General features: G+C 40.6%; 1 protein-coding gene across 1 annotated transcript in view; it reads right to left on the bottom strand.

The window, feature by feature from the left end:
• LOC139448767 (ADP-ribosyl cyclase/cyclic ADP-ribose hydrolase-like) overlaps window positions 1–14,866 on the bottom strand; it is a 38,851-nt gene extending 23,985 nt beyond the window's left edge. Inside the window, exon 1 of the mRNA XM_071230304.1 lies at window positions 14,802–14,866. Coding sequence (XP_071086405.1) covers window positions 14,802–14,866 — 65 coding nt within the window. The remainder of the gene's footprint in view (window positions 1–14,801) is intronic.
• Window positions 14,867–24,354: the final 9,488 nt, after the last annotated feature.

Genomic DNA, 24,354 nt, shown 5'->3' with positions numbered 1-24,354 from the left:
CTGCAAATAAAAAATTTATGTCATTGATGTAAGTTAGGCAATGCGATAATTCCCGGCAAGGGACAAATAGAAACAATTTTATGTTGTGATAAAGACATTTATATAAGAAACGGGATATGAACGTGTTGTTAATACTAGAAACCCAATTCTTCTAAATGTAATAGAAGCCGCGCCTTAATCTTACACTAAATCGTACACCACTACGTATTCAAACGCCCCAAGTTATACTGTTAAAATCCTACAATCCTACCAACTCACTTGAGTGAGTGAGTTGGGTTTAACGCCGCTTTTAACATTATTCCATTTATATCACGGCGTGTCAGCTTAATGTGGGAGGAAAGCCCGAAGTGATGCAGGTCTAAGACGTTTACCACTTCGGTGAAACCCACGAGCACGGGTATGGTGCTGACAAACCTAGACACATAATCGGTGCGAACCGTTTAATCATATGATAAAACTGCAAAATGTAGCTTATGACATGAACTGATTTTTAGAGGTAATACATGGAAATTACTACATCACTGTCATCCAAATAGTTATGCCTCCGCTTCCTACCAGGGTGAACAATCAGACAGATATATTGTTCAAGGTGTTGTCGATAATGTCAACGAAAATGACCACGATTGCAGATACATATTTAGTCTCTGTAGAAAAGAATAGATAAATACACTTTCAGATTGTACAGATTGTTCATACCAAAATTTCCAAAACCACTATTGAATGAAAGATTTTCACATCAGTTACCCTTTCTTTCCAGTCGTATCGTATAACATCATTCTATTGTAGTATGTCGTAGTGTGATATCTCGATGAAGTCATTTTAATGTTTATCAGCCAGTACTTTGTGGTTTTCAGCTGTGAATATAGATCAAGTCTACCACATTCCCCATAAACCAGTGCGCTTGATGTGTTGGGTTTTACAACAAGAAATGCATATAAGTGAACCTTTTCGATATCATTGAATTGTTTTAATCAACATATTTCTCCGAAAAGTAAAATTGGGTTACTTTTAACATCAAAGTTCTTAAAAGATTACTTATAACTTATATCGCCAAGGATTTTAACATTCTTTAAAATACCAAATAAAATCTTTTTGGCATGGTCTGATGCGTCTATTGCATGGATAGGCCAATTTAGATTGTTACTGAAATAAACACCCAAATATTTATAGTGTGTAGTCACATTCAAAGTTTCCTCTCTTTTTTTAAAAGTATGCAAAAAAATTAGTTTTGACTCCATTTAACAGTGAGTTTTCATTTATCATAGTCTAAGTCACCAGCTATACTTGAGAACATGATCATATCATCTGCAAATAATGAAAGAAAGAGTTGAACAACATCTGGATGTAATTGAATGCAGTTTGTACTGTTATGGATTTCTTATGCTCATTCATTTATGAAAAAAGGAAAAATAAAAACGGACTCAAAACAAATCCCTAGCACACGCCAAATTTGCATTCATTCATATCAGACATTAAAAGCCTGTCTCGTACATACTAATTTCAACATTTTGGAACTAAGTCCACGTGCAGTAAATAATCTTCATAATTTACAACCGTTTATATAATTTAATGCTTCAGAGATTTCAACAAATAATACATAAAACGCCCCTCTCCCCTTCTTGCTGATATAGCACTGTATCAGAGATTGCAATATAAAGACATTATCAACTGTTAAATTTCCTTCCCTAAATCCAGCCTGCGATTCGGAAATTTTATCCTTGGTATTGGCCCTAGACACAAGTCTCATGATAATAATAAAAGTAAATATTTTACTGAAGATACACAACAGAGTTATCCCACTATAGCTGTTGCCATCATTAGAAGCACTTGCTTTATGAAGCGGAAGTAAAATACGAATAGACCGTGTTTCCGGGAAGTATCCCTCATCAATTATCACATAAAATGGAAATTCTAAGTATGGGAAAAGTAGATCAGCCGAATGTACAAATAATTCAGAAATGGTGTCATCTATTCCTGGAGATCTGTTACATTTTTTATGACGGATGCTGTTTAATATTTCGTCTTTTGTTACAGGCACATTGAGAGTATCCTCTGGAACATATGAAGTGAAAATCACCATTGGTACAATCATCTTGTAAAATACTCGGAAAGTCACCCGGCACAGTTGATGACTTCTGTTGGCAACAAATATTATTCTGTAATAAAACTCTTCACTGCAGATTCAAGGGTCACCCCAGCTACCCCTTTGACGAACCACTCTGAAATGGGTATCTGCAGAACGGTTCAAGAGAGGTCCCCCATTTTGACACCAGATGTGATGATCTTTTTCGTGGCAGGATATTGACTCCGTGATAAACATTGTGTCTCATTTGTAGGTTTTATCAGTTACAGTATTAACATTTGCAAACTATAGCAATATATTTTAGATTACGTTGTTTATTTCATTGATTCATTCTCGAATTTCCATTTTCCCTGCATACAGCGTTATGTTTGTTTTTTGTGTAGTTGTAATCCTTCAATGAGTGACTATCCTCACATTTTTTAAACCTTTTCAATGCTCTACATCTTTTTCGTTTTAGCTGTTCACATTCAGTATCAAACGCATATTCACTTGGAAATAAATCTCTCGCTGCATTAGACACTACAGTAAACTACGGTTATAACGAACTCAAAGGGATTACTATTTAGTTCGTTATAACCGTAGTTCGTTATAAGCATATATACAGCATAACTACAGCAAATAGTAGGGACTAAAAAGTTAGTTCGTTATATCCGTCAGTTCGTTATAAGCGTGTTCGTTATAACCGTAGTTTACTGTATATTTGTAAGCGCCCATTAGTCTACCTAGTCCGATTGACTGATGCCTGTCATCGTATCCCAGTTGTGTAGATTCGTGTGAATGGTGTCAATTACTGGATTGTCTGGTCCAGACTCGATTATTTACAGACCGCTGTCAAATAACTGGAATATTGCTGAATACGACGTTAAACAACAAACAACAACAGCCTACTCCGATACTGACCGTCAAAACACACATTGTAATCGGAACTCCTGATGCGTCGCTTATCAATTTCCACTACAATTCTACACATTGCTTCTCTCCAAATACTTCCTCCATATTGAATCAGAGTGAGTGTTCATACAAATGTCTTTCATTCAAATAATTCTTTTACAGGAATATATATTGGAATGAAAACAAGGCATATTAAATTATGTGTATGTGACGGTACATGACGCTAACATGCCTTTTTGATGAATGTTCGTTTGTTGTTTAACGCCGCACTCAGCAATATTCCAGCTAAATGACCGCGGTCTGTAAATAATCGAGTCTGGAACAGACAATTCAGTGATTGACAATATGAGTATCGATCCATGGAATTGGAATACGATGACATGCATCAACAAAGTCAGCGAGCCTGACCACCCGATCCCGTTAGTTGCTCCTTACGACAAGCATAGTCGTTTTGTACGACAAGCATGGGTTGCTATTCTATTGACCTATTCTACCCCGGATCTTTCGTGATGAACGAGTAACTGGACATGCGGACAGCGGGGCTCATGTGATGTGTCAGTGTAAACCGGTAAAACACAACAATTGGTTCACAAGGCAAGGACGTCATTCATCTGTAGTACAACACACAAGTTCACGTGTCACATAGTGAGTGAGTGAGTGAGTGAGTTGGGTTTAACGCCGCTTTTAACAGTATTCCAGTTATATCGCGGCGTGTCAGCTTAATGTGGGAGGAAAGCCCGAAGTGATGCAGGTCTCAGACGTTTACCACTTCGGTGAAACCCACGAGCACGGGTATGGTGCTGACAAACCTAGAAACATAATCTGGGCGAACCGGGATTCGAACCCACAATCATAGGTTTCTGGCGTGCCCAAGGGACGCAACTCTGCACAGCGAATCACGGCGCCTTAGACGACTGGGCCACCCGTGCCCCCACGTGTCACATAGTCATGTGTATGTTAGAGAAACAAATGAGGGCATGGTTTGAGTGTATAAGTTTCCCTCGGGCAACGACTCTCATCAAGTCAGAGATATATGGAGGTCTTAGGAGAAAGCACAAAAACTAATGGTAAGAGTGAGTGAGTGAGTTGGGTTTAACGCCGCTTTTAACAGTATTCAAGTTATATCACGGCGTGTCAGCTGAATGTGGAAGGAACGCCCGACGTTATGCGGGTCTCAGACGTTTACCAGTTCGGTGAAACCCACGAGTATAATGCTGACAAACCCAGAAACGTAATCGGGGCGAACCGGGATTCGAACCCACAATCATAGGTTTCTGGCGTACCCAAGGGACGCAACTCTGCACAGCGAATCGCAGCGCTTTAGACGACTGGGCCACCCGTGCCCCACTGATGGTAAGAAGTCAACAGTCTTAAAACATATACTATAACTGTTCAGAATATGTTTCAACATCACAGTGCAGATTATATCTGGCCAAAGCAAGTATAATATTAACTATTGAAATTGTGCGAAGCAGAATTGAACAGAACATGATGTTTCGACAAAGTAATACTAAGTTAATACAACTCGTGACTTTCGATTTGTTACAGGGATATTTCGTTGACCAAATTTTCACATTTTTACATTTATCATAAATGTTACAAAATGAGTGAGTGAGTGAGTATTTTATTTTTATTTTAACAATATTCCAGCAATATCACGGCGGGGACACCAGAAATGGGCTTCACACATTGTACCCATGTTTGGAATCGAACCCGGGTGTTCGGCGTGACGAGCGAACGCTTTAACCACTAGGCTACCCGACCGCCCCTGTTACAAAATGAACAAATATCACAAATCGTTGTCCTTTGTTTTCCAAACTAGCGGTAAATATGACAAAGGTAAACCGTTTTCAACTGGAATTATCACTGTACGTTTGTACGTACTTACGTATGTTTTCCATTTGCGTGGATCGATGCTCATGATATTAATCGCTGGATTGTCTGGTCCAGACTCGATTACTAACAGACCGCCGTTATATAGCTGGAATATTGCTGAGTGCGAAACAAACCAACCAACGTATGTTTTACTTTCCACATACCGAGTGAGTGAGTGTGGTTTTACGCCGCTTTCAGTAATGTTTCAACCAGCAGGAGAGAAATGAGCTTTACGCATTGTACCCATGTTGGGAATCCGGGGGAATCTGCAGCGTGACGAGAGAATGCTTTGGCTGACTGAAATATATACCGGTACTGATGCTCAACACTTGGCCATTATTAAATTCTAGTTTCTTGAGTGATGAAGAAAGAAAATGTTGCTGGGAGATATTGAAGATGCATGCAATAGGGAACCTATACAGCGGTAGCGGTGGGGGTCAGTCACGGTGGCAACTGGCGAATTATAGTGTTTAAAATACGGAGGAATGATATAAGTGAGTGAGTGAGTGTGTATGGTTTTACGCCGCTTTTAGCAATATTCCAGCAATATCACGGCGGGGGACACCACAAATGGGCTTCACACATTGTACCCATATCGGGAACCGACCCCGCGTCTTCGGCGTGACGAGCGAACGCAAGGCTACTCGACCGCCTCAGGAGTGGTATAAAATGCTCAGACTTTCGTATAGGTTGGCCCTCTCACTCTATACAGATTCATACTCCTATGAGGTGAGACGAGGTGAAATGGGGTTTAACGAAAGTTTAACGAGTATTGCACTTATATAACAACGTGTGTAGCTGCTTGTACTAGTCCGGACTCATGCCGATTTATAGTGCTAGCCCACTGAAATACCATGCCGCAGTTTAACATGAATACCCCACCCAGACACAGTATACTGACTCCGAGCCGACCAGCCCTTGTTCTAGCCCCTTAAGGCCGAGCGCCAGACAGGGTAAGAACAAGTACCATCTTTTAACGTCTTTTGGTATGACGCGACCGGGAATCGAACCCCGGACCTTCCGCTCTCCGGGCGGACGCTCTACCACTAGACCACGGAGGCGGTCCATACTTCAATAAATTCACGTGAGGTGTAAGAATACGTAATCGAATAAATTAGTTCTATATATAGGCTATCAAGAGTGTCGGAATGTCCCAATGCCACCGACAGCTGCCGTCATAGCAAATCAATACCGACATTAAAATATGGTTGGCAAAAGCATGAAACCGCCAGAAGGCAATAGATGGCCTTACGTCATTGGTGGCCGGATGACAACAATGGTAGTTTTATGACCGTGATTGTTGTATGGCCGGGGTTGCCTGTGTCCATGTTGTATGTCGTGGTTGTTGTTTGGCCGTGATACTGTGTCGTCGTGGTTGTTGTTTGGCTGGGGATTCATGTGGCGTAATCGTACTATGGACCCAGGTTTTAGTAAATATTTCCCATGATTAAGAGTTCATTGTATGATTCCGACTATATCATGAGTATGTGTCATAAATTTGCTGATACCAGGGCCCACTTGCACAAAGCAATCTTAGTGCTAAGATGATCTTAACTCCCATACTTTAACATAGGCTTACGACAGTCTTAGCGCTAAGATCGCTTTGTGCGTATGGACTACAATAGAGATGTCTTATGATTGTGGAAAGGGTGTTGTCGGTTTTATTCACATGATATGCTCTCAATACATAATCTCGTACAAGTTACTATGTTAAAATTATTTTTTATAATATGATTTTTTAGAAGCATATTACTCGAAAGTACTCTGTTTTTCTTTTTTAAATTCTTTTAAAAGTGTACTATTATTTAATTGGGTTGAGGATGGTTCTAAAAAATTGTTTTCGCTTTGAATTAAACAAATTAAAAATTCTGCAATTTGTGTGAGTGTACGTGTAAAGATGTAGCGAAATGTCTGGTTAATTCGGTGGCTATATAACCACCATTGTAGTTTGAAAGAGAAAGACAATCTAAATAGGGACTTTTTACCCCAATACATTGAAACGGCCTCGGGCTACACTAGTAAAGTGGTTCAACGTCGCTTGTTTTGTCAATCAGTGAACTGTCTGGTACAGACTCGCTATTCTAGACTGATTATTATCGGGCGTTGAAGTCTAAACTATCATAGCCGCTAATAAGGTTCAAAACACATCTGTGATACCCGTATCAAATACTTCACCTTCGAATAACCATTTCTCTTTTGTTTCATTTTTGCCACATCAAGCATGGGTGTATACTTTCTTTTGTACGGCAGTTTAGCTGAAATATCTATTCATCAAACACGTACTAAATTATGTTTTTCTTGTTTACATGTTTACTTCTTTTTGACTATTAAATCACGTTTATCCAATGTTGGTAAATCTGTTTACGATTACCTCCAAGTCAAAGTTAACTTTATTATCACCATGTGAAATTTATTTCAACCGAAACGAAAGACACAGGATCATAACAATTAATTTAGTAATCTCACGGGGGCGGTCGGGTAGCCAAGTGGTTAAAGCGTTCGCTCGTCACGCCGAAGACCCGAGCTCGATTCTCGACATGGGTACAATGTGCGAAGCCCATTTCTGGTGTCACCCGCCGCGATATTGCTGGAATATTGCTAAAAGCGGCGTAAAACCACACTCACTCACTCACCCACTTACTGTTTAACATTGAATGATGAATGATGGGTAATAAAGCTATGGTCAACAAGTGAATAAAATGCTTAATCAAAGTGAAACAAATTTGTATCCAGACATACATATTGGAATCGTGTATGTTTACACCTTGCCTCACCCTTGCAGTATATCTTCCCTCACACCACCCCCACCACCACCCCGAACACACACCCCCACCACCACCACCCCCCCACCCCCACCCCCCCCCCCAACCCCCACCCCACCCCCCTCCTGTGGCTTCGTAACCCTAATCACAACACCACGTAAGTAGAAATTACCACGTGCCCACCGGAATACGAGAGGTCAGCTCAGCTTTGAACCCGCCATAACAATATTCTTATTTTAATACCTTATTCTTACAGCATTGCCTGCACAAGATTTTGTTGTCATGTTTGGAGTGACGTTTTACAAGGCCATGAACGTATAGAGATTGCGTATACCAATTGACCTCTGCAACGCTCGTTAGGCTTCAACGTCAGTAGGTTAGGTTACGCGTTCCTATAGGTGAACCGTGGGTTCAAACAAATGGTCAATGGCCACGGTAACACATGCACAAACATAATGTCCATGGAGTCTGTCCATGGAGATCTCCTGGCCTAGTCATGCCAAAACACTATCTTTTTGTTACCCTGTCTGACGTTCGGCATGCAGGGGATGCAACCAAGAATGGTCGGCTCTGAGTCGGTATTCTGTGTTGACGCATGGTAAATCAGCGGGCTAGCAGTATTAAGCTAGTCAAACGCGACGTTGAACTACATTTCACCTCACCTCACCTCACCTCACCTCACCTCACCTCACCTCACCTCAACCCACCTCACCTATATATGACTATATTTGAAGGATACTGGCTTTTATACTGTATCTATATTGGCACCACTAGGTAGTACATTATTTTCTCAGGATATGTAGGTAAATAGAGCATAAACGTGTGGGGAATTTTTAGGTCAAGGGGTTTTTAGCTTTTAAACCCATTTTGGGCAATATTTGTACTTGATGTTTTTCTTAAAACTTCCCATAAATAAATAAAAGCAGAAAAAAACATTCACATAATCATAAGATAATAAGAAACTGGACTTTCAGATATATTGCTAATTTCTCTTTCATAACAGCTTCAAAGACAAAGTCAATCATCTTTGGACAAAACGACACGTTCAAAACACGAAATACAGTAAACTACGCTTGTAACGAACACGCTTATAACGACTCACGGATATAACGAACTTATTTTTTTGTCCCGACCATTTGCTGTACATGTGCTGTATATGCTTATAACAAACTATAACGAACTGAAATTAGTGGTCCCTTTGAGTTCGTTATAACCGTAGTTTACTGTAATAAGTCATGAGAAGTCTGTAAAATTTCCCAATTAAACATTTTGAAGAAAGAGACATTGTGCTACAACCTACAGACTTACTAAACGAATAAAACTACTTATGAGTACCAATACAATAAATATATAATTCCAGGAAATGATAGTAACACAATGATTCACCTTGTTCCTAATAAGCCTAATAATTACGTCAACACCGCATACACAATGATCGTAATCTCGTTGCGGCTGTTCTCTAGGTTTACACGACAGTCAGAACCTCGTTGTGAGTGAGGCTTGCGGAGGAGATATATGTGACGGTGTCTTTGTTCTGACAGGCTACTTATGACGTAGACACTGTCACCGGGAATTTAAACGAGGAAGACAGCTGATGTGAATCAGTTTATCTGTGGATAGGATACACAACGGACAGGTAGGCTTCATGTAACGTCTCTAATGTCTCCATTACTCTCCATCTTTTATCATACTATTGAAATATCCATTTTTTAAATTATTCTAAATGTGTTATTGGCTGTTGTTTGTATACATGTGTGACACTGACATTCATGTCATTCGATATGTTTGTATATTTCATTCAACATAAGCATAGACATAGGTATATTGATAGCAAATATATACGTTGCTTTGGGACTGACATTTTTAAACTAAGTATTGTACATTGATATATAACTGGTGTCAGTTATTATGGAAGCTTCTGGCAGATTCAAAGTGAAATACGGTAAACTACGTTTATAACGAACACGCTTATTACGAACTGACCGATATAACGAACTTAATCTTACTCCCGGCCATTTGTTGTATACATGATGTATATATGCTTATAACGAACTACGGTTATTACGAACTAAAATTAGTGGTCCCTTTGTGTTCGTTATAACCGTAGTTTACTGTATCTGTGTTGTGTTTGCTATACCTTGGCAGTACGTTGGGTGAGTGAGTGAGTGAGTTGGGTTTAACGCCGCTTTTAACAGTATTCCAGTTATATCACGGCGTGTCAGCTTAATGTGGGAGGAAAGCCCGAAGTGATGCGGGTCTCAGACGTTTACCACTTCGGTGAAACCCACGAGCACGGGTATGGTGCTGACAAACCTAGCAGTACGTTGGGATCGAAATTGGCATCTGCCTTGATTGAATATATAGCGACAAAACCCTTTCCGTATCCGATAGAAATGATTGCATAAAGCAGAGTCGATTGTACAATTCCAACTATATCATGAGCATGTGTTTATGAATCACTATCAAATAGTAATGATACCAGGTGACCGCGATACACCATACACAATCCAGCAGATCTCTCACAACCTTTAACATAACAATTAGGTTGAATTAAATTATAAAATATATTTTTCGTGTTCTTTGCCCAAATGAGAAAAATCTACATTTTGATGTTGACGTTTAAAACGTTTATTGTTTTTGCTGTCATGTCCTGAGACATTGTATTCATGCTTGTTTTCATGGCAAAAATATTAATATTTTGTGGCCTACATTTAGAATATGTGATACTGTGAAACAGCGTTAGTCTCGTTTCCAGACGATTCCTATCGGGGACGCCTACATGTATTGTAAGCGATATCACATTGGCCCGTGATGAGTTAACAATTCGTTAATCGGATCGATTTCCCATAAACGATGCCATCCGGTTAAACGAGGTTATGCTATAGATACACTATCATTAGCAGAGCGGACTAGGGGTAGGAGAATTCTACGGCCGTGACGTTTTGATTCAAAGTAGGGCATGTTTCTTCCCCTAATGGTTATTCACCAATGGTTACCATAGCAACCAGGCAGTGATGTAATGGTGCTACTGTGTGTAGACGTGTAGGTAGCGTGGGTAGGAACATGCCCATGACGTTAACGGTGAAGTTGACGTTTAAGTAGAGGCATGAGAGTAAAAGGCTGACGTTGTGTCACGAAACTTACAGGCGGTACCCATGTTCTAAAGGGAATATCAAAGTTCGACTTTAGTGCATACACAGAGCGATATGATAAATGTAAGTACTAAAGACTGCCATGGTTTCCCTTATATCCTAGTATTGGGGACATGGTATGATAATGACAGTTTTCGGTCTTCGAGGGCTGCGTTATTTAAGAATTGAACAAAAAAAATGAATTAAAGTTATCAGATGAATTACTGTGAACGAGAATCGTTCTTTGATCTTTCTTTCGTCTTATTACAACCCCAAAATAAGGGTTAGGTCAAAATATGTCACAAACGCGGATTTTAAAGGTTCACAGTAAGCGTTTTCTTAATATTTTTACATGAACAAATCTTTAACCCAGGCTGTTTCCACAGTAGTTGCCAGCGGTACAAAAGAAAAATGAAATATAAAAAGATATCTTCAATAACAGTCTTGTTTATTGTCTCTTGAATTTAAAATAGTAGGCTTTTTCACTCATTATGGTCATGTTTTTGTACTTAATCGTGTTATGAATCCAAAACCTGTTATATATAGGAAAGAAAAAAAGGACATGAAATATATTTTACTCAACATACATTACTTCAAAAGTTTCGATAACTTTCAAATTTCCAGTGAGAAAAAAAACGTATCATGCTTGATCCTTTACAAAGTCAAAAGAAGTTAAGACCAAATTGCTTAGCATAAGAGTTACATAATATTGTTAATTTTCGCCTCCAATAATACTTATTGTATCTGCATATAAGGAAACTTTATTTCATTTCATATATGACAACATTTATAGTCAAAAGTGTTGCGAAGTACAAGTTAATAGCAAGTGACAGCAAGTCCATAAAAGGAATATAAATCCTCAAGTTCATACTGTTGTTATAATGACAACTTCATAGACAACCACGAATGCATAGCCCTGAAAACATACCACGTAATCCCAACTCATATTGTGTACAAACCCAGGATTTATGTCAAAGTGACATGCCAGTATCATCAATAAATCCATGCTCTGTCAGAAGCGTAAACCGTGCAGCCACGACTGAGGAAGTATACACTGTTTTTGGTAATTTATATGATTGTCCTGACGCACTGGACATGACAGGGTGATCATCTGGGTCCCCTTCTGTCTAGTGATATATTAGTACTCTGTCAAATGACACGTGTATTCGGTTCAAGTATTGTGCGATGTAAGGGTCTTTTTGCAACTGTACTTACAGTTTGATTATTTCTTTTACACTTGTACATATGTTAAATACTGTCCATATTTGGTTAATATATGGAAATATATGATGTATTATTTTGTCTATATTTATTCAAAAAGTAGTGGAGGCCATAGGCCCATTCTACATTTACATCATTGCTTGAGAGAGTAACAGCATATATACATTGGTATACATTGTTCACCCAAATGATTGTCTTATTTGCATTGACGTGTATACAAACGCTGCAAGATTTTAAACAGTTTCTGGATTTTTTGAAGACATTAGTAAGTTAAATTTATGTAATGTTGGATACAAGTAGTATTTTGGGAGTACATACACACTCCTGGGATTGCCATAAGCATAACACACAAGTACAAGATGGTATTCATCCTCTATGTATCTTAGTTTGCATACATGACATATTCTATCTGATTTTACTTCTTTAACATATCCACCAGTTTCAGTTCGGAGCTGGTGAGAAGGACATCTAAGTCGAGCTAATGCAGCACGGAATTTTGAAATGAACCATTCTTTAATTCAGAATTCGAGGCCACAGTATATTTTGAAAGAAGCGTAGAGTGGCTATTTAGAACGGGGAAAAGTGCTGCATGCCAATCTTGCTCGTAGGATGATTTCAATCAATATACAAACTCAGATATAAAACTAAAAAACATGTTCTTGTTGCCAGACATATCCGAAACCAAAGCAGTTTTAATCTTTCTGATGTACATAGTATGTGATGTTTAAAATGTTCAGTAGATGTTATATTCCATTTTGGTGAGAGTGAGTTGGTTTGTCAGCACTCGAGCTCATGGGTTTCACAAAAGTGACAAATGTCTAAGAACTGCTTCAATTCGGTCTGTCCACCCACACCAAGCTGACACGCCGGGATGTTAGGTGTTATGCTGATCAAAGGAGCGTTTAACTCACTCACTCACCTCATGTCAGGACAAGTATGTACTCTGTATTCTGTTAAGCGTCTTTCGGTGTATTAAGCGCAGTACCATGAGTATGTGCTAATAGTATCCACGCTTTGACTTTTTGTACCGGATATTTTATGCTGATTCCTGATAATTTTCTATAGTTAAATAATCTTGATTCTTTGTGATCTTGTTTTATATCGTTTGGTCGAAAGATTCGACATGAGACAACAGGCACTTGGTAAACATCACTTTATCTCCAACGGGGCTGCCGTTATTAATTTTATTACTGACAGCCATAGATTGTTACCTCGACAGCCATAGAATGTTACCTCGACAGCCATAGAATGTTACCTCGACAGCCATAGAATGTTACCTTGAAGTAAGTGAACTCGGCGGTCTTTTGTCATTATTGCCAGGCATGCGTCCTGTCCAGGTTTCTGACACTGTTCCTGCTGAACCATGTTGAAATGTCGGTATTTTGGCAAAATTTGCTTCAACCAATATACAATCTTAAAACCAGGCAATATACGTTATACTCTGATGGATGCAAACAGTTTGTTTTACACGGGTTACGCGGGGTGACCGGAAAGTTCTGAGACTAACTAAGAAAGATATAAAGTACACCCAGTATCTGAAACGCAGCAGAGTACACTGGGAGCCTTAAGTGCCAGCACATTAAAAATAACTGTAGGCCCAGTGAAGGTAAGGTGAAATGGGGTTTAACGTCGCGTCCGAGGTTATTGCACTTACATAGCGACGTGCATGCACATGTGTGTGTGGGAGTGTTTGTTGCTGCTTGTACTAGTCCGGACTGATGCCGATTTATAGTGCTAGCTCACTGAGATACCATGCCGCAGTTTAACATGAATACCCCACTCAGACACAGTATACTGACTCCGAACGACCAGTACTTGCTTTAACCCTTAATGCCGAGCGCCAGACAGGGTAACAACAAGTACCATCTTTTAACGTCTTTTGGTATGACGCGGCTGGGGATCGAACCCCGGACCTTCCGCTCTCCGGGCGGACGCTCTACCATAAGAAAACGGAGGCGGCTTTAGGCCCGGTGGAAAAACTGTAGGCCCAAACATTTTAGCTGAAGCAGGGAGACATACTCTGGCAATATAAATCACAAAACACCACTAGAGACTCTGTGGTGATAGATGAAGCCTACATTTATCAGGAAATTATCAGCTTGTAAAACTTCTTTGCGACTACATGTTTTTTGAAACATCTAATCCTACTGTTTATTAATATGAAAGTTATGTTTATCACATTACTTAAATAATGCTTAATAAATAATTACTTTAATAAACTGCAGGCCGTAAGGGCCTGCTGAAATATAAAACCATCAGCCCGAGAAGAAAATTGTGGGCCTCGGGCCTACGGGCCGATGTCTATTTCGAACACTGAGTACACCCTTAACAGTTTACATGTATGAAGTGCAATAGAAGTAGCTTATTTCAGTATAAAGGCCACAGACCCATGTACCATATAGATACATGTATTCTATACTTCTATATACATTACAGTAGTGCAATAGTTTCCATACTGATGGGCTGCATGTGGCCAAAATACACAACCAGGCAGCATATTTCTGCAGGCATCAAAGTGACTAAGTATTTCATGTTGATGAAAATGGACAAAATTTGCGTCAAGTATCTACATCTGAAAGGGCCAACTCCAACAGCCACCCCTGTGAACATGGTCTGAACTCCTTCCTTTGCCGCTGTTAAGAGGTAGGCAACGGAGCTCGAAGAGAGACCCTCGAAGATGATCTAAGACCAGGAAGACCATCAACTGCCCCTCTGAGGACAATGATAGACAGACCACTAAAAGCCAATATTATGCTAGTATGTAACTGCGTTATAATATGGAGGAAAAACGTTGTGGACATCTCACTAAAGGTGTGTTGTTTCACCAGGACAATGCACCTGTGCCCAAGTCTGCACTCGCCATGGCGGCAGTGCATGATTCTTGCTTTGAACTCATTCAACATCCGTATTCACTAGATTAGGCACTCAATCTCATTTAAATCAGATCTTCGATCTCGTTACCGCTAAACACAGATCTGAGGACATCCCATTACGGGTCACGTCAGAACGACCTTTCGCGAACTTTGACCGACCAATGAAATGACTGACAAGAAATCGATATTAGCCAATCAGAAGGCAGCTTTCTCGAGCTTTACGACACAAGTTTCAAACTGGCGACTACGCTTCGAAACATATTTTGACGTTTTCCCGTGATAAATATTTCGTGGTTGCATGATTAGAAAACACATTCCGACTGTCACTTTCATGATCTGGTAAACGACGCTCTGGTTGGTTGGAAAGAAAGGTCGTTCTGACGTGACCCTTAATGGGACGTCCTCAGATCTTTGTTTAGCGATAGCGAGAACTAAGATCTGATTTTAATGAGATTGGGTTAGTACTCCACCTTTTCCCAAACTTGAAGAAAGAACTGTCTGGTTCGCTTTATGCAAATGATGATGACGTTATTCCTGCTATGGATGAGGTTCTACGCATCAGGAAGAAGCCTTCTACACCAGTTGGATCCAGACACTCCAGCATTGTTGGCAGACGGGTGTGGACCTCGGAGGGGATTGTGTTGAAACATAATGAGCTACCAACTCCATCGACGCAGTCCATAACAGTCAGGCCCTGCACCTGACAGCGAAACGTTGTTCTGTTTCGAGAATCACACACACACACACACACACACACACAAAAACACACACACACACACACACACACACACACACACACACACACACACACACACACACACACACACACACACACACACACACACACACAAATTGGTAACATCCGGGCGTGATGAGGATCCGGGATATACTCGGTCTTGTCGTAAGAGGCTCGCTGACTTGTCTGATCAAGCCTCGACTATTTACAGACCGCCATCATATAGCTGGAATGTTGTTGAGTGTGGTGTTAAACAACACAACAATCAACAAACAACCAAAACATGGGATAACTGTTCAAAGGGACTCGTGTTATAAGTGTTTGGAGTGTGTTATCCTTGGATATACATATATCCCTATGTGTTGTAGCCTTCATTGATGACAGAATTTTCAATACATATATTTGTTGACGGTCTTGACAGTCTTTTGATATAGAAGACAAAAGGCCGCCTCACGCCTTTTCACTAATCCTATTGTACAGGTAATAAAAGAAAGCATTACAATTCTATAATATATATATATATATATATATATATATATATATATATATATATATATATATATATATATATATATATATATATATATATATATATATATATATATATTGACTAGAGACTGCAGAGACTGAAAGATCAGCTATCAAATGGACAGAAAAGCCCGATTGAATTCCTTGATGCTGCTGGTCACATCATTAAGCTTGACTGAGTGAAAGACAGGATCAGTGCAGAGTGACAAGTTATTAATGTGCTATTGTAATGAGTGAGATATGATGTAGGGAAAACAGTGGATGTTTAATCAATATTTAGTATTTTCTGACGCAGTGATGTGCTATTTTAATGAGTAAGACATAGTCATATCATGTGATGTCTTGATGTCATGATTTGTAATGCTTTTCTTGTTGCAAAGTATAAATAAAATTGTTATCACTTATCAAGGTCGTTTTTTTCAGTCAGCCATAGTGGGAGAGTCCATTTATACTGAAGGTGATGGGAGCTCATTAGTGACAGTCACTGGTGCATAACATTGTTTTGATAATACTGTAGGCAAAGTGCACTGTAGGCGATAGTAGACCTAACCTAAAAAAGTATCCATTCATGTTTAAATAGTTAAGTGTTATATCATTCTCTTTTCAGCACGAGAAATGGGTCCTGTAACACGACTAACAGTCCTCATCATAACCCACTATTTCTCAGGGGTCATAAGTCTTGTGGGTGGAATGTCAATGTTTGACACCCTGTGTGCAGAGGATGGGGTGTACCCGCGCTATAGCCCCTGGGACTGTGGGGCCTACATCCTATGTAACACTGGCAAGGCCTATACATTCCAGTGTCCGCACGGTACGGTGTTTAGCCGGCAGAATGGCATCTGTGACTGGCCCCACAAAGTGGACCTGAGACATTGCTCAAACAATCCCTTAGGTAAGATCAAATAGTTTTTCAAGTAGGCGGGTCCACTTGCACAAAGCGATCTTAGCGCTAAGATGATCGTAACTCCCATACTTTAACATAGGCTTACAATACTCGTAGCGCTAAGATCGCTTTGTGCATGTGGACCCTGTGGTTAAAGCGTTCGCTCGTCATGCTTAATTAAGGCCCGGGTTCGATTCCCCACATGGATTTAAGGTGTGAAGCCTATTATTGTTCTATTATTGCTGGAATATTTCTAAACATGGCGCTAAGCCATGCTCACTCACAAATGAGTATGTGCGTCTATGTTTGTTTGTTTGTTTGTTGTTTAACGCCGCACTCAGCAATATTCCAGCTATGTGACGGCGGTCTGTAAATACTCGAGTCTCGACCAGACAGTCCAGTGATTGACACCATGAGCATCGATCCAGGCAACTGTGATACGATGACATGCATCAACCCAGTCAGCGAGCCTGGCCACCCGATCCCGTTAGCCGCCTCTTACGACCAGCATAGCCGCTTTTTAGGGCAAGCATGGGTTGCTGAAGACCGATTCTACCCCGGAATCTTCACGGGTCATGTGCGTCTATGGGGATAGTTGTACCCACACAGAGGACAATAGTAAAGCGACACATGAAGATTCCGGTGTAGAATAGGTCTTCAGCAACCCATGCTTGCCGTAAAAGGTGACTACGCTGGTCGTAAGAGGTGACTAACGGGATCGGGTGGTCAGGCTCGCTGACTTGGTTGATACATGGCATCGATCCCAATTGCGTGGATCGATGCTCATGATGTCAATAACTTGATTGTCTGGTCAAGACTCGATTATTTACAGACCGCCGTCATATAGCTGGAATATTGCTGAGTGCGGCGTTAAACAACAAACAACAATGGTAAAGCATGTCTCAGTATCATTTAGGACACTGTTTAATCATTTACAAATGTTTTGGTGGAGTACTCTGGCACACAGTGTTGAACAGGAACATGCCCAAACCGTGCACTACAATATGTAAGACTTACTGTATCAGTTTCATAGTTACTTTATATGTTCACTACTTCATGTGTAATTTTCTAAATACTTTTCTTACTACAGGTCGATTCGATCACATGTGTAAATGGAATCCAGGTGCCAAACTACCAAGTCAGATGAGTTGTTCTCAGTACTTCGACTGTTCCCAGTCAGCCAGCAGCGTCGAATACGTCAAATACGTCATGGAGTGCCCGTACCCGCAGCTGTTCTCGGAAGAGCATAGAAGGTGTTTGCACTTCAAATTGGTTCAGTGTGGCAAGCGGCCCGTGCCCGTAGTTCCATGTAAGTAATATTTCCTGTGTATAACTGATAACATGATATATTTATTATTTGTTTTGTTTTATCTGCATCATGTAATTTCTTCCATTGAGATCAACTGAACAGAAGGATCGTGTTACAGTATGTCATGACGCTGTCTGTTCTCCTTAAAAGACGTTCAAAGATGGTACTTGTTGTTTCCCTGCCTGCGCTCGGTTTTAAGGACTGGTCGGCTCGGAGTCAGCATGCTGTGTCTGAGTCGGGTATTCATGTTAAACTGCGGCATGGTATCTCAGTGATCTAGCACTAAAATTCGGCATCAGTCCGGACTAGTACAAGCAGCCACATACACACGTGCATGCACGTCACTATATAAGTGCAATAATCTTAAACGCTACGTCAAACCCGATTTCTCCTCACCCCTGCATGGCCATGTAAGTTTCCATATAGCCTTTGAATACGCGAATCCGCCATTTTGGTCATCTCTCCAGAAAGCACTGGGTAATAATCTGACAATGGCCCATTCAATAGTGTAACTCCACGCCACACAAATCCACGATGGCAATATTAACCATGCAATGTATGCCGATTTACGTAACCATATGTGAATGCATCATTGCGTAAATTGATATTAGTAAGGAATTGGTGTTCTTAACATCATAGTTGATTCCTTATCATTTGTTCACCCATCTTTGTATCAAGGGCATTTTCTCATCGTCAATAATTTGCGGGTTTGTATATACTTGAGGCGTCCATCACTCGAGAGACATAGGGCCGGGGGCGGGGTGGTAGTCATCGAGTAATACGACAATGCTGGAAGACAACAGTTCTGAAGCATTGTTTACAAACATTAGCCGATAACCTAAACGCTAACTCGGCTCTGCTCGTCTTATTCCGCGAAGGAAGTTTCTGCTCCAGGGACCACACCTCGGCAGTAAGCTTATTATAAGGTCAGTAAGCGTTTTTTTCCCGGGGAACACAACTGCCTTGTTTCTGCAACGTGATTATCGTCATAGGACCGAGGCTTGACTAACATTTAGTCCAGAAATATAGTTATATATTTTATTTAAAAATATAAATGTAAAAAAATATTAGATAAAATCCAGATGGAACCGCGAACAGTGTTTAATTTCAGGAGCTAGGCAATCAGGACCTGCAAACTCATTCTAGACTTGAGTTGATTCCTTTCTTTCTTTATTCTCTAGGGCCTTGGGGACAGGCTAGACAGAGACATTTATACGATAATCTAGGTTTCGATAAATACTGACTGCTAATCCAATCAACATGGCAATTAGTATGTTGTAACTCATCCTTAAGAAAACCACACGAGCTTTTTCTTCTGTTTGCCTTTAATGTAAAAACATGGCTGAACCAGTTTATTCTGCACAGCGCTTGTGTTGTCGGCTTCCCTGTGCGGAGCTCGATTATTTTGGTTTGAGAATTGATTCGCGCAAATATTTCATGCATGATTTAAAAACACCCAGAACCGTCGACGTCCTGGCCCTTCATTTATTAGAGAAACACGTGTCCTTGATACGTCATGATACGTCAGCGGCATAGCATCTTGGTTTAATCTTTCTCGCAAAACAAACACTTAATTGTGTAAATTCTGTTAAGTGCCCCTTGTTTTTCTTACACAAACAACATCAAATACATCACCATCGAATAACCATTTCTTGTTTGTTTCTGTTTTTTTGGCCGGCAGTTGAGTTAGATTCACGGTTGTATGTAGATACGTCCTATGATGATGATGGACATGGGGCCTCCACACTAATGTAAGTGTTACGTCATATGGACGTGTCAGGCAGGGTTGAATAATATAATCTGTCACCTGACGTCATAAAGCTCTCCTGATTTATTGCTTGATGTGGAGAACTTGCCTGTCTATTAACGAAGACAGGTAAGTACCCATGTCCCACATGACTATAGACGTTGTAATTACACATGGAGCCGTTATATCTGTGTATATGGGGTCGGGAGTGTGCTTTTATGAGAGGAAATACGGCGTTTGGGGGAATCATTCAGACCAGTAGTGTAATCCCTTTGATTACATTTGTAGACTTGTCAATGCCTTACCCTTCAAGACATTTGTTTGAGTAATTGTTCCTACTGACGTAAGGCGATAACTTGAGGGGTGGGCCGTAGTATAGTGATTAGGACGTCTGTCTGGAGAGCGGAAGGTCCAATCTCATTACAATTAGATTCTCGTTCTCGCTACCGCTAAACAAAGACCTGAGGACATCCCATTATCAGAACGACCTTTCATCCGACCAACCAGAGCGTCGCCTACCAGGTCAAGAAGTGACAGTTAGAATGTGTTTTCTAATCATGAAATTTTGAAATATTTAACCCGGGGAATTCCGAACGACAGTTGCGGGGATTACGACTGAATCCATACAATCTAGCCCATCTATTAAACATTCCGTAATGTTTTTTTTGTTCGATTTTCAAATTTGTAATCGAGAATTTGTCAAAATACGGTTCGAAGCGTTGTCGCCAGTTTGAAGCTAGTGCAGTAAAGCACGAGAAAGCTGCATTCTGATTGGCTAATGTCGGCTTCTTGTCAGTCATTCCATTGGTGATCTATGATTCTTGTCACTTGAAAAAGAATCACGAAATATCGCGATTATTGATCAAGAAAGATAGCTGCATGTGTGTTAATACTTATACGCAGGATACATTTAGCAGTACACGCTTAAAGAGGCGATTAAAGTACTATTTCTGTACAGGTTTTTCTTTCAGTTTGTGCTTGTTATGAACGCACGCTGCTAAATGTAGACTGTATATTCACCTGACTGCTGAAGCTTACCTGCATTGTAATCACGTGATCAAAACTCAGTGACAATATTTATCGCAAGCAAAATAGATATTTCTTGAAAAGTGGACTTTTTGTAATATTTGTCATTACTGTATGTAATATTCCTGATGGACGGACTGACTTGTTTTCACTTTAAAAGTATTAGCATAGATGCATCTGTCTTTGTTAATTAATCATCGCGATATTTCGTGATTCTGTTTCAGGTGGCGAGGACTGTAGTAGTACACGTGGCCACACACGCACGCACGTACGCTCGTGCACACACACACACACACACACACACGTGTATGCATGTCACTTTATATTTGATGTATTTTTTTACTGTAAACCCCACTTCACCGCACCTCACCTAATCGTTTTAGAGCAAAACAATCTTCATGTATTACTACAATTTTAGAAATGCTGTTTTGTTTAGAATAATGGGGTCGTTGATAAGCAAAAATTTAATCTCTATTATTTTTTTGAAATTTGTCATTATTGTTCAAAACATTATGACGTTTACACGAGAACCAAGCCACATACTGCTAAAAGTAGCAGAGATGATGTGACGATAATTTGAGGTGATGCAATTCGTTGCAGACGCTTCCAGAAAGATTCCGTGTATAACTAATCTAAGGCGACGCAATTTTTAGATGCCAGAATCCGATAAATCTGGGTTCTATTCTCACATTCTCACATTCTCACTGATCAGCATACTTTACTCCGACGTAAATCTAACACGCCGTGATGTCTAAACTCTGTTCAAAGCGGCGATCAACCCTACTTACTCACTCAAGGTACTCTTCCCGTGAAGATCCTGGTGTAGAAAAAAGGTCTTCAGCAACCCATGCTTGCCGTAAAAGGCGACTAACGGGATAGTGTGGTCAGGCTCGCTGACTTGGTTGAAACATGTCATCGATCGCGTGGATCGATGCTCATGAAATGGATCACTGAATTGTCTGGTCATGACTCGATTATTTACATTATTCTTGCGGCGTTAATCAACAAACTAACCAACACTCAAGGTACTCATTCAAGGTCATCTATTCAAGAATGCATACTCAGCCATTTCCTCCCCGATGAGATGCTGCTTTAACCCCGGATCCCAGCCACTGTGTCTGAGGCTCTACCCTCGTAATCGTTCACAAACCAATAAACATTATACCTGGTTACATGCAATGCTAGGCTATCACTGTCCACGGCGAGACTTGCGTCTCAGGAGAGTAGACACATATGATGGTTATTGTAGAGCGGCGAGATGGTAATGCATGACTTCTGTCCACCTATGTCACCGAGTGTGTACATCTCAGGTTTTGGAGTATCTCGTTGTGTTTGTCCGAGGCCTGTTGGAGTAATCCACTAGATATATCATCGGGCCTGTTTCCCCCTCGTTAGTGTTAGCAGGTAAACGAAACATCTTTGGTATTTCATAGTTGATTAAAGGTATCCTGTTCATATGAATAATTTTCGTGTGTTAGTCAGTTTCCCGGTACTTTCAAACTAAATTTTCATGAATTATCGCATTATTGTGCTTTTTTTAATCATGTCAGTGTACATCTTCCCGAGGCAAGAGCGTCAACTGTCTTTAAAAGTCCAGTTTCCATCTTTGTTCCTGGGCTCGATCGTAGCGCCACCAGTGGTTATTATGAGTTATGTCCCGTCTAAGCCTCTCTTATCTCCTATGACCAATCAGAATCCACCTCTCGTATCACTTGCATTTGTTTCAAACAAAATGGCGGCGCCCCGTCAAGACGATCTGATCGATAATCAAGACCTGTATTGCGATAAAACGGGTCTAACACAGCGAAGTGCATCAAATCACGCGAGCACCTTGATTTAAAACATGAAAAGTTCTGGAAAATATCTGTTGACAACGAGTTGGCGGTGCACATGCTTTGTGAATCCTGCAATCGACGGAAATCTGCACGACAGTTTACGAACCGGATTTCGATTTCGGTGCGCGATTTTGATTGGACTATGCACAGACTCGTTTGTCCAGCCAAAATGTAACTCCATAATACCAGCCTAGTTGGGCAAGGGTGGAAACTGGACTTATATAGTCAGTTAACTCTCTTGCCTCGGGAAGATGGTCAGTTTATTTTACAATTGAAAATAATCTGCGATCGGTACATACTAATATATGTTAATGTTCAGTGGCGGAAGATTTCTTGCTGTTGGTATACTCAGGTTATAGTTAATAGAGAATCTCACCCGAGTGTCTTTTGATATCAAATATATCAACACGAGTTGATAAAAGTGGAAAAATCCGAGGCTTGCCGAGGATTTTTGCCACTTTAATCAACGAGTGTTGATATATTTGATATCAAAAGACACGAGGGTGAGATTTTATTTATCATCCAACATCATTCTTTCAACTTTTTCAATTTGTAGACAGTAATTAGCAGTGTCTTCAGTGTAAAAAGTACTGCAAACAGCTTCAGTAGCAGAGCCATTAGTGATGTCATTTGATTGTGACGTCATGGTAACCAGTGATGTCACAATGGTCTGCAAAGCATTGTGATGTAATTTCATTGCAGCGATATCTACAGTGTAGATATCGCTTGATCTCATCCAAGCGATATCTCCTGTGGGAGCCAGTTTTGGATGATAAAATGTGATTCGCGCACATTCGCACTGACTCACTTACTTACCAATACTCGCCAACTAACCCGCTCACCCGATCACCCGCTCACTCGATAACTCAACCACCGCCGTATTCACTCAACTACTAACCGGCTTACTGTTACTCTCGCCCTCCCAGTCACCTCACTCACTCTCACCTTCCTGTTCACTTGCCAATTCACTCTCTCACCCTCCCAATCACTCGCTAATTCACTCGTCCATTCACTCATTCATTGTCCCTCTCACTCACCCATTCACTCTCTCACCCTCCCGATCACTCGCTAATTCACTCGTCCATTCACTCATTCATTGTCCCACTCATTCGCCCATTCGCTCTCTCACCCTCCCGATCACTCGCTAATTCACTCGTCCATTCACTCATTCATTGTCCCACTCATTCGCCCATTCGCTCTCTCACCCTCCCGATCACTCGCTAATTCACTCGTCCATTCACTCATTCATTGTCCCACTCATTCGCCCATTCGCTCTCTCACCCTCCCGATCACTCGCTAATTCACTCGTCCATTCACTCATTCATTGTCCCACTCATTCGCCCATTCGCTCTCTCACCCTCCCGATCACTCGCTAATTCACTCGTCCATTCACTCATTCATTGTCCAACTCACTCGCCCATTCACGCTCTCACCCTCCCGATCACTCGCTAATT

This window comes from Haliotis cracherodii, unplaced genomic scaffold (genome assembly GCF_022045235.1).
Source record: "Haliotis cracherodii isolate W230 unplaced genomic scaffold, xgHalCrac1.p SCAF_7, whole genome shotgun sequence".
Lineage (NCBI taxonomy): Eukaryota > Metazoa > Mollusca > Gastropoda > Lepetellida > Haliotidae > Haliotis > Haliotis cracherodii.
The sequence above is the reverse complement of the archived record's forward strand: the minus strand, read 5'-3'. Positions and strand labels throughout refer to the sequence as shown.